General features: G+C 34.2%; 1 protein-coding gene across 1 annotated transcript; it reads right to left on the bottom strand.

The window, feature by feature from the left end:
- Nucleotides 1–9926: 9926 nt before the first annotated feature.
- Nucleotides 9927–12676, bottom strand: LOC130554081 (uncharacterized). The gene is made up of 4 exons (XM_057333509.1): nucleotides 12655–12676; nucleotides 12187–12540; nucleotides 11621–11922; nucleotides 9927–10365 (listed from the first exon to the last, which is right to left on the bottom strand). Exons 1-4 carry the CDS (start codon nucleotides 12674–12676, stop codon nucleotides 9994–9996), a joined length of 1050 nt encoding a protein of 349 aa, XP_057189492.1. The 3' UTR covers nucleotides 9927–9993.
- Nucleotides 12677–12945: the final 269 nt, after the last annotated feature.

Raw genomic sequence — 12945 nt, 5'->3', positions numbered from 1 at the left:
AGCTGATAAGAGCTTGAGTTGTTTGTCAATGAGACTCGCACCCACCAGCTCAGAACGTCGAGAGAAACCAGCGCATTTCACTGAAGTCTACACAAGCATTATGATCAATGCGTTTGAAACGCGACTGCAAATACAGTTTACATTCGGGTTTCTTAATTTTGCAATGCATAACACGTGGCATTTCGAATGCTTAAAATATAACGCATATTTCACAGATGCTGCTCTTAGATACTGATTAATCAAAAGTCATCAATTGGATTTAGGGATCCGGGATTAAATCAAACAAAAGTGCATGCTCATGTTAATGCAGTGAGACACGCATCTCACGCCATCATCATGCCCATTCAAACAGCACCGTTAGGTAGCCTATATTTACACAGACTGCTTAACCTTTACACTTTAGTTACAGTGGCATAAAAGCCATTATGAGATTAATATTTTAAATGTAACATTCTGAATATATAAATATGAAATTGTGGAATCAATGAAATGATACGCGTAAATATGAAACTAAAACAGCCAGTAGGTGGCGGCAAGTCACCCTCTTAACGAGTGAGTTGAATCATTGATTCAGCCGATTCCTTAAAAGTACTGATTGGTTCAGTAAGGAAACACCACGTGTTGCTCCGCGGCGCGTGCAGCTGGAACTTAGGCGAAACAGCAATATATATATATGTTTATAATATATAATATCTGATCTGTTTTACAAAAATTGTGTGTGTGTGTGTGTGTGTGTGTGTGGAACATGAAACTACACCGTGGCCTCCCGCTGGTGTTTTAATACTTATTTTTATACATTAAATGATAGCCTGCATTTATACTGATTTTTAAAAAATAGATTGATGTCTATTCATGATTCATGTCTATTTTTGCCTGTTACTTTATATAATTATCTACAATTCTTTGAATGCTATTAAACCACCTTCCTGTTTTCTCTTCCCATTGTCCATTTATTCTTCACATGTTGTTTGATTGAAGACTTTATTTCACTCTTACTATACTTTATCTGCATTCCTATGTCTTTTTTGTGGCTTCCTTTGCATACTCAACTAAATGTCCTTTTACTCCAACATAAGCTGGTACCCAACAGAAAGACATTAATGCCCATCATCTAAATCCTGTTTAAAGAATCTTAATCAACATATCTGATCTGATTTCTGAATTACGTGTTTTAATTGTAATTAAAGATGAACTTGGATCAGATCATACAAGTGTCCTTAATGGGTTTCTTCAACATGCTGCAATGCCAGCAGAATTGCTCGTATTTCACCAGTGTACAGTATATTGGAGGGACCGGTGCCGTGGCTTCACCTTACTTCAAATATAAATACTTTTATGTGGTTTTGACAAATATTAATCAATTATTATTCACAATTAACACCAACCTTTTCTGATACAGAAAGTAGAGAATAATTCATGGTTTAAGTCTCTAATGAATGCTTAGGCTCTCTCTTCCTGCTAGGTCAGTGTTACTGTGCAAAGGGACTTCTTATCATCATCTACGAAAAACATCTTCTGTTAACACACTCTACCCTTGAGGAGGTTGTGTATGTGTGATATTATTGTTTCAGGAAAGTGAGAAAGAGTGGAAAATCACGAGACAGACATAACGTCATGTTTTGATTCATATTATTGTACATGCCTGTCATCTTCGATATAGGACTATATGTCCTGTCTCATGACTCAAGAAGTGTTTGAGAGCTTTGTGTTCTTGTTTATCTATTGATGTGAGCTTAATTTACCCAAGTAATGACGTAGTTAGTTGACTCTGTTAGCTTAAATACTGCATTTTGGATGTAAGGCAGGTCGGCCTGTGGAACTCCTTGAGTGCTGAAGCTGACTTCTGCTGGCAAACCTACAAACTATTTTTATTCACTAAATTTTATTATATTAATTATATTCCTGACTCTGAGTCTTCTTTCATCATAACTGGTCTACGGGTCTTTTACTGTAAATCCCCTACAATATTGACAAATTGTTTACTATTCTTTTACTGACTTTGACATTAAATTCTGAGACACTGTATGTCACACCTACTTCTATGTTCTTCAAAGCATAGAAAATATTTCAACATAACCATAATTGTCTTCAATGTACACATGTATGTGTTATGTTGAGCATTTGGTTTTGACTTATCCTTATTGTCCTTATTTAACATGTCAAACAACCTTGTCCTCAACACCACAAAGACCAATGAGCTAATTGTGGACTACAGGAGGAACAAAATGGACATTCGGCCTCTCTACATCAGCAGGGACTGTGTGGAGACGGTGACTGCCTTCAAATTCCTGGGCATTAACATTGCAGAGGACCTGTCCTGGGACTCCACTGCACTAGTAAAGAAGGCCCAGCAGAGACTGTTTCTCCTGAGACTCCTTAAAAAGAACAATCTGAGTGAGGAACTGTTGGTGTCCTTCTACTGCTGCTCCGTAGAGAGCATTTTAACATCTTCCGCCATGGGAAACATCCGGCATATATCTCAGGCTTTTGTCATTTTGAATGGACAAGTTCTGGAACAAACCACGCTGCTTTCAGCTGTTGATGTATGTTTCAACGCATTTTATGTGTTTTGATGTTAACTTTCCCAGGCAATGCGCTTCTACCTGGGAATTTCTCCAGACTGTTGTTTTTCAAATGAAGGGGAATGAATCATCTGCTATTCGATTTCTTCGCTGCTCTTTGCTTGCTGAGGAATAACTTAACTTTTATTTTTTCCTTGATGTTTTTGTTAATATCTGTATTCGTTTAATTTAAATACAGTGAAAGTATACATTTACACATTAATGTTTTTACTGATTCAGAATTCAAATTTGACTGATTCATGAATGATTTTATTAATTCACTGATAATTGTTCTAATTGATATGTGACATAGGTCTGTTGCAACATGTAATTGTGCAGAATTTTATTCATTCGTGTTATCTATACTGCTAGTGTTTGATATTAGCCATATTTTTATTTATTTAGTTATTTTTATTAATTGTCATTTGTTGCTACATATTGTGGAAAATGTTTATTAGTTATTTATAATGTTATTTATTAACATGTTATTTATAATGCTTGTTAATGTTTGATATGAAACATTTTTATTTATTATAATTTAACAATTTTCTTTTATTTAAGCAAATCTATAAATATTGCTGCTACTGACTGTAAAAGTTTAAATTTTTATTAACAATTATTTTTACAGTCAAATAATTTTTTTTTTTTTAAATAAATGTCAATTGTCTTGATTGACAATGAAGCACAGGAGAAATTAAGAATAACCCAGCAAGAATAACCCAGAATTAAACACATGAATAGTTAAAATGACTACATTTGGGGTTTTTTCAATAACCCAGCATGCTGGGTTAACATGTGTAACCCAGTGTGCTGGGTTACTTTAACCCAGCATGTGTTCTGTCCAATATTTACCCAGCGCTGGGTTGCCAATTGGGTTGTTTTTAACCCAGCCATGTTTAGAGTGTATAGTTTATTCAATACAATTATTATACAATAAAATAATAATATTAATTCATATTAACATAAATTAAATATAAATAGTTATATTACTAGATATATATTTCTTGAGTTTTACTGGCGGTTGGCAAACCAGCTTATAGGTATATAAAAATTATGGTATTTGTACAACTACTTAGTGTAGATTTTTTTCATTGTACACTCTAAAAACAGTTTCGCATTTTCTTTGTGTTATTTCTTGGACAGCACATTTTGTGTTACATTTACATTTAGTCATTTAGCAGACGCTTTTATCCAATGATGAGGCATTTGAAACAACATAAGGACAATAAAAAGCATACGCGCAAAAAACAAACTGGTCTCATAACTGGTGTTACTTGTGTTCCCTTTTATTTGTTTTACATAATACAATAACAAATATTGTGTTAAATAGCTTAACACAAACAGTGTGTTAATTAGTGTATAATGAATTACATTTTGTATAATTACAAAAGAAAAAAATGATCTATTCTGCTAAAAATCCTTGTTCAAGTTACTTTACAACATTTATTGGGAAAACATTTTGACGTTGGATGTTTCACAGTGTCTGTTTTGTAAATGTCTGTAAATGTGAATTCAAGCCAAAGAAGACTACACAAGGAAAGAGACTCTTTCTGAGATGCTATTAACTAAAAAGGTCTAATACACTCTAAAAACAGCTGTGTTAAAACAACACGTTTTGTGTTTAGTTAAGGACAACACATTAATGTTTGTTGTACGTACTTTTAACACAACTTAGGTTGTCTTCATCATTTATTTCACACAACATTTCACAATAACTCATAATGTGTTCAATTACGTAACACAATCAATGTGTTATTAACACATCCTTTTTAAGAGTGTATGGCCCCCTAATGTCTACTTGCAAAACTGAACCTTTAATGATGTAAAGACAATAAAATAATAAACATTAAGTACATGTTTGCTTTAAGTCTTTATTATGCAAAAAAAACCTTTAAACACATTTAAAATGAACAACCCCTTTATTAAGGGAAAATAAGTAATAACACGTGTTTGTGCATCAATATTATTAGCTTTGCAGCCAATATTCAACAGTTTGGCTTATATAGCAAAATGTAGAAACCTATGAAATGTATCGTTCAAACAAACAAACAAACAAATAAAAAGAACGAATTAATGAATGGGCCTTATGAAACCAGTAACCAATCCAGCTGGATATTTATACCGCAATGCATTCTTGATACACTGAAAAAAATGAAACTTTGGACCAACTTAAAAAAAATACTGTAATTCGTTACAGCCAGTTTTATTACTTTTTCTCTAGTTATAGTTTTGCTTTGGTTAAAACTTCAAATTTTAATTTTATAATAACCAAAATATTTATTTTACCAAAGCCAAAAAGGTAAAAAGATTTTTATTTGAAGGCCATACTCCATTTTTTACTTTGTTACATTTTTTCATTTTGGAATAACCTAATATTTAACTTATATTTACTATTACCCGATAGCAAGCAAGCATTAAATCATTGTTAAAATTGTCAATGTTAATTATCAGAGTCAATATCAGTTTTGCACCCACAATTAATGTTGAATGTTGAAACTTCAACAAACCACCATTATTGTGATTAGTGTTTACTTTAGTTGGGCTCTTGACTATTGTGTTTTGATGTTAAGTATTCAAAAAATACATTTATTGAAACAAAGAAAACTAAGATCCATTAGGATCAGATGACAGTGATTGTAATCATTTGCAGTTATTTACTTAAATTTTAGGAAGGTCTTATGGCGTTAATGTGTGAATCTTGTATATATTGTATAGAATGTGGTGTTTTTTTTTAAGTTTCAACATTTTTTCAACATTAATTGTGGGTGCAAAAGTGATATTGACTCAATGCAATTGACATTGATAATTTTAACATTTAATTTTAACATAAATTTGAGCATTAAATTAGAACCTTGGGAAATTTTAATTAAATTGTCTGTAACAAAATTACATTTTTTTGTCATTTGTTTAAACGCGAAAGCTATAGTTGTATATACTGTAGCTATACTAAATAGAAGTTAAATATTAGGTTATTCCAAAATGAAAAAATTTAACAAAGTAAAAAATGGCATATGGTCTCCATAATAAATCCTTTTTTGGCTTTGGTAAAATAAACTTAGTAAAGTTTATAAATAAAGTTTAAAAAATAAAGTTCAAATTTAAAGTTTGAACCAAAGCAAAAATATAACAAAAAAATGGTCCAAAGTTAAAGTAATTTTTTAAGTTGATCCAAAGTTTCCAAATGTTGCATTTTTTCCAGTGTACAGCATACAATCTTCTTGCCAAGTTAACATACAAACACAGTTATAATCACCAGGAAAACATTTAATCATTAAACTTGATCACTATTTAGTTGTTACACATATATTGACGAAATGAATTGCTCTTTTAACAAATTATTGAAACTTATTCAGACTAAGTTCTGCTTCTGTAATTGAGTTTACTTGATGTTTATAAATATATATATTTTTAGAAAATAAAAAACTAAGTAAATAAAAATAGTAAATTACAGAAATACACTGCAAAATTGATAAGATGGGTGTAAAATAACATGGAAAACATGTCATTTCTTTACGTTACGAAAATTTACGTTCCGGGATTTTTTTCATCGTATTAGGCCATATATACATTTTACGCCTACAAAGTAGTTTATGTAGACATCGCAACGTTGTGCAGTTTTTATATATTGAATTCACTGTAAACCTGCGATGTAAAGGGAGCTTATAAGTGCTGAATGATTATACTGTAAGACATACTGTAAGCCAAGAAGTTTCGGTTAAACAAACAATAAATAGTATATGCAATTTACGTTGTTTGAAGACATACTCCTGCATGCCAGTGTGTCAAACAGCAGGTGGTGCTGTTGGCCTTCTTTTGCCGTATAAGTGCTCCACATCAACGAGCAATGTATGCCACATTCAAGTCGGATGGAGAGAAAGTCAAAAGGATAGACAAGGACAGTTTGCATGAGCAACCAAATATAACGAAATACAACAGACCTGTAATGCACTAAATAAAGACGTTACAATCAATGCATGCACAAACACATTAAAGTATAACTTAATAAAATAGATTTCACTTCACATTTGAGTGTCTGTGTCAAAACAGCTGCCTGAGTAACAATGTGGAGTTGTTGTGTGCCCGGATTTGGCCCAGAAATTATTACATAAAAGGCTGTGGCCCAGATGTGGCCCACTTTGTGTAGAATACAGGAGAAACTAAACTGTGAAGATTTCATTCACACAACATGACTCATATTCTGAATAGTAAATATTCTGAAAAGAGCCATCTTGATGCTTTGCCTGAGTTAAGTGACAAAGTAAATGAACACTGCTCAGTGTCTGTATGAGTGCACACTACAGAGTCTATAAAGTGTTGAAGTGAATGAGATAATTGGGTGATGATTAAGCCATAAATGATGAACATTTGTTGTTAACAAACAGAATTACTAAAGAAAAGTACAGAAAAAAAACACTATTGACTTAGTCAGGGGCTCAGATGGGATTTTTTAACTGGGGGGACCAAGCTGTCAGCAAATGATTTAAACTCAGTTAGTTATTTTGGATAATTTGGGCTTTAACTAGTGCTCAAGTAGTTACTTTGCATCAATTGGGTTAATGGTTTGCACTAAAAAGCCATTGAAGGATTCTTATTTGAAATCATGGATAAACAACAATGAACAAAGGCCTACCTGATCAACACTAGCAATGCATGATCAAACTATTATTTTTCTAGTATGCCAAAGTAATGGTTGGTCATTATTTCACAAGTCTAAGAATAACTCAGAAACTATTTTAAAGTGTTAATTACAAGTTTGTTGAAATGTATAGATTAGAAATAGCTTTTTCAAATGATGTTTAACTAAACTAAACATCCATGTTTTCCATAGCCTTTAATTTAAGAGCGGGCATAAACTTGGTTTTGTAAACATGAACTATCAGGATGGAAGATCTATATCCTCCGTATATCAAAAACATGATTTCCAGCTATTAGGGTTTATCAAAAAGGCTATAGGCTTTATTTCTGGCTTGCATAAACCTTACACCACACAAATTTACTTAATATACTGTAATTATGTTTTTATTTTATAGTCGCTTACACATCAGTAAATTGACCTCAGTCAACTTATACAGTACACTGGGTTAGATGATAATGTTATGCCAGGACACTTATTTAGTCGTCCAAGTCCAGACAAAACATTATTTCCTGACAATTTTTTTTATTTATTTATCCAATCATTCTTTTTGTGTTAATTCGCTATTTTCCTCTGTCCACTCACCTAATTGCATAGTCATGCTCTCCACGTTTTGCTGTGTTTGCTAAGTGCAAAAGACTAGCTATACAAAATAAATAACAAAACTATTCTGCCACATGATCTTAGAAAAATCAACAGGCATAGGATACTTACATTTGTTTTTTGAAAAAAGGAGGTGATTGTTTTTTGTTTCTTCATTGCCTAATGTGGCAGTTATGCAGATTATTGAATATTAGAATATTATGCAGAATATTAGATTATTAATGATAATCTTAAACTATTATTTATTTTATTAGTAATTTTATTTATTTTATTTAGCCTTGTTGTGCAAGCTCTCTGGAGCTTGTGCAGAGGCAGCAGCTTTTGCCAGAGGGGAACTGGAATCCCCTGGTTGGGCCTGGGTTCTCCTGAGGTTTTTTTTCTCGATTAGAGTTTTGGGTTCCTCGCCACCATTTGCATACTGTTTTTGCACTATTTGCCTGACCGGGGGGGCTGCTTTAGAGTTTTAAAGTTTTACTTAATTAATATTGCATATAGGAATTTATTATCTGTTATATTTGACCTGTGCTTCTCTCTCCTTTATCTTAAATGTGTGCTCTCACTGAGCGTGTCTGTGTGTGCGTACTTGTCTGTGTACGTACGTGTGTGTGTGTGTGTGTGTTCATGTTTGTATATCCCGCTGGGGACCTAAACCTGAATACACACCAACACATGGGGACTCGTGTCACCGTGGGGACCAAAATTGAGGTCCCCACGGGCAAAACAGCTAATAAATTGTACAGAACAATATTTTTTTAAAATCTAAAAATGCAAAAAGTGTTCTATGATCTTTAGGTTTAGGGATAGGGTTAGGGATAGGGGATAGAATATACAGTTTGTACAGTATAAAAACATTACGCCTATGGACTGTCCCCACGGGGATAGTCAACCAAAGCCTGTGTGCGTGTGTGTGTGTGTGTGTGTGTGTGCGTGCGTGCGTGCGTGCGTGCGTGTGTGTGTGCGTGCGCGCGCGTCCGTGTGTGTGTCTCTATGTCTATGTGTGTTAGTACGTGTGCATATTGTGTGTGTGGAGTGTTTTGTATGTGGGTATGTCTGTCTTCTGTGTTTTCAACTTTTTCTTGTTTTTGCAGGTACAACTTTTGTACTATTGACTATTTTGCTTATAGTCAATATGTCTCATGTACAGCTGCTTTGTAACAATGAAAATTGTAAAAAGCGCTATGTAAATAAAGTTGAGTTGAGTTGAGTTGTTCGTAGACGCCACAGTGTAACGGCAGCCCTCTTGTGTAAACATACTACACGCATATGAGTCTTGCGATTTTTATTTATTTGTTGTAGTGCAATCCATGAGATCACACGCAAAAATAACACTTTAAACGTGATATGGAACTTTTAATAGAGTGTTAAAGATAAAAGCTTAATATAACGTTAAATGTGTGTAGAACAGGAATTGATTCAGTTGTTTCAGTTCAATTATTCACCAGTAGGTGGCGGCAGCGCCTCACCGGTCATAAAGCCGTTCTTTCGCAGGATCTTACATGAAGTAATGAGCGAGACTGACTGCGAGTGTTTGGCTTGGTTAAACATGCGACTGCCGTCACTGATGTTATATTAATTCATTTTGCAGATTAAAACCAACTTTAAATATGTAAACCCCCTTGTAAAGTCTTCTGTACAGTGTACACTGGGAAGTATTACACACGCCTATTTTTTTGTACATCTCCAAGTCCATTGCATTCTTTTGACAATCTATGCTATTCGCGTGAGTCACTATGGTTACAGGAGGCGCGTGCAGATAAAATACAGGCTCGAGTTCGAGACTAAGTAAATACGGTTGTCAATCCTGAAAAGTGACTATGAACGTACCCATATAGTCTTTAGTCAAGATCTCACCAGAGGAGAATTAAACACGGATCACTTTAGTGACTTCAAACAAAACATTTTTAAAAACATAAACATGTGTTAATTCTAACTAAGATCTTAATACATATATGAAATAAAGTGAAAGTGGTGTCTGTAATAATTGAAGATGGTAATGGTGTCTGTGGAGATGTTTAATTCTCCTCTGATGAGATCTTGTCAACAGCAAACGAGTAACTTGACTCGTTTGTTCAAACGAGTCAAGTTGAGTGAACAATTCTTTTTTTTTCAGTGCATCAGTCTGTGGATCAGATCTGGGACGGAGACTTAGCCAGAAAACTAACATGTTGTGGTCCACAAGTGAGCAAGAACAACTTGCTAGATTGGTGATGTCTGATGCGCAGTCCACTCCTTATGAGGGAGGCCAGTATGACACTGAAAAGAAAAACTCAAGACAGCATCACAAAATAAAAAGCAGTTTATTTGCAATTCTGTATATTGCAAAGGAATTGTTACATGGAGGTTTTGTAGGTTTTTGTACAGTGTACATGTGTTTCCTGTTACTGTGGGCCTCAGAGCACAATAATACACCGCAGAATCTCTCACTGCTGCGGAAGATATTTCAAGTGTAACACGTTTCTTTGCTTTATGAAGTTTGATTGACAGACGCAGATGAGGTGGATTGGCTTCTGTCACATATTCAGAAGCTTCATCAATCATTAGTAGAAACTCCAGATTGGATCCAGGTTTCTGGTGGTACCAGAGCAAACTTTTTACTGATCCAGAATATTTACATGATAAAGTAATAGTATCATCCTCCATTAAAAACATGGTGCTGTTATCTGGTTCAATGACATTCTCAGTAGTTTCACCTGTAACAATATTGTTAAATTTGTATTTAATTTACAACAAAAACAACAACTAAAATAATGAACAACATTGCATGAATAATGTGAATAATGAATAATTTGTCATCTAGTTAAAAGAACAAGAACAAAAACAAATACATTTCTTACCAAAATAGTCAAAAAAGATGAACAGAGAGAGCAGCAGCAGCATTGTTTTTTGTTTTGTTTAGATTTCTATATAGAGAAGTGACACATTATTTCTCTCACAACTTAAGAATGAAGGCAGTCGCTTGTCGTCTGCAATTCCTTTCCCTTCAGCTAGCACCGCCCACTTAATTTATTTCTTTATCAGCATCACTTACTTGACTTGATGGTCAAAACATGTTTTCAAAGAATGCCGTCAACACATCTGCATCAACGTACTCTGTTTAAACAAACAAACAAACAATTTAATTCATAATTTGTGATAGAACGAATCAGATCATGTAAAATATGTTTCTGAATTGTTATGAATCGCTTACCTTGAAAAGAAAACAACTATATATGCTCTGTTTAAAGTAGGATTGAAACATGGACTAATGATTCACAGAGCTTCACCTTCTGGCAGATCTTGTATTTGAGGTACACACCTGTGATTTTGAATGAAGGAAAGTTATATCTGTATTCATTTCATACGTAAAGTAAATGAAACTTTGCCAAAAACCCTTTGCTTAAACTACTGCAATTATATGTTGCGTGGACCGGTGTGTTTACCGTATTACTGTATGTGTATTTGTCTAAGAAAGTTGTGTAACATACTGATTTTAATTGTATATTTTAGTGTTTTTATTATAGCTTTTAAAATGCCACTGATAGACAAGAATTTGTGTAACATTATTAAAAAATCACACTTTACAGGGAGAAAAACAGCTGTGCAATAAGGAAAAAGACTGAGGCAGAAAGGGACACAACCTCTCCCTAAACTGTAAACAACTATATGTCCCAAAGCCTTGTTTAAAAAAATGATAATATTGCCTAGTACAGAAAAATAAAAGCCCAGACGGAAAATGAAGCGACAAATGGAGAAAGGTGGTTCTTCTTAAAAATATTACGAATGCATGAAGTTGCAATCAAGAGTAAATGAGGTTTTTATTGAGCTTTGTTGTGTTTTGTGTCACTGTGGGCTGCAGGGCGCAGTAATACAGATCAGAGTCTGTGACTTTAACAGAGGAGATCTCCAGATACACATGTTTATCATGAAGACTGATGCTCATGTGTGCTTGTGGTGGAGTAGATTTGGTGATATATTTAGAGGACTCCATAATAAGCACTAGAAACTGTGGTGTTGATCCAGACGTCTGCCTGTACCAGTGAAGACTTTTAGCTGATCCATCATATGTACAGGACAGAGTGATGTTGTGTCCTTCAGTTATACACACAGATGTGTTGTCTGGTCTGATAGGATTCACATTAGCATCACCTGCACAGACATGAATAAAAAGGCAATTGATCAATTACAGATTTGCATTAAAACACATTTTTATAAATATTTTAGTAATAGTATAGAATGAGGTGCATAGGAATACTTACAGTAGCTGAAGGTAAATATTAAAACAAAAGAGATGATCGACATTGTTCAGAGATTCTGCATTCACTGTCTGTATACACTACGTCAGTGTTTTCTCTGATTTGATCTGTATGAAGTTTACGGTACAAAACAATCAACTCCTCCCACACACATTACTTCTGTGCAAACGTGTGTGATGTCGGCTGTGGGCAGGTTTTTCTACAGCGTGTTTGTTTCTTGTCACTGTGGGTTTCAGGGCGCAGTAATACACTGAATCTGTCACTTGTGTAGAGAAGATACTCAGATCCATACGTTTAACTTCTTTATCAGCCGCGGCGTACAGACCAAACTCTGACTGACCACTGAGCTCAGTGTGAAGAACGAGAAACTGAGGTTTGGATCTGGGATACTGACGGTACCACTGTAGATTATTTACATAGCCAGTGTAGTTGCAGGACAGTGTCACGTTTTCGCCTGCCGAAACATGTTTCTCTGTGAAGAATGCCGTCAACACATCTGCATCAACATTCCCTGCAAAAAAAAAAAAACATAATGAACTACAATCAGTCAAAAATGAGCTTATTAACGAATAAGAATCAAATGTGTATTTTTTCTATTTTGAAAATATGATTGTAATTCAATAACCTTTAAAAAGATAAAGAATCATCAGGATATGGAGCAGCATACTAATAACTGACAGAAACACCTTGAGTTAAGATCTACAGTTTTCTACAGAATATGTATCCGTGTGTTGTTTTACAAACTAATCGGACAGCTCCACCTCCTTGAGGAAGGCACATTTGTGTTTATGGTTTATTTCTTAGACAAGAATGAAGAGTATGAAATAAAATGAGGGTGAGGACTTTGCAATTTGCTATCTACACTTATTTGTATATTTTCATTAAGACAGGTGAGGGGTCTCTAATGGTGTGTCCC

The sequence above is a fragment of the Triplophysa rosa genome, linkage group LG5 (assembly GCF_024868665.1).
Source record: "Triplophysa rosa linkage group LG5, Trosa_1v2, whole genome shotgun sequence".
In the NCBI taxonomy this organism is placed as follows: Eukaryota; Metazoa; Chordata; class Actinopteri; order Cypriniformes; family Nemacheilidae; genus Triplophysa; species Triplophysa rosa.
The sequence above is the reverse complement of the archived record's forward strand: the minus strand, read 5'-3'. Positions and strand labels throughout refer to the sequence as shown.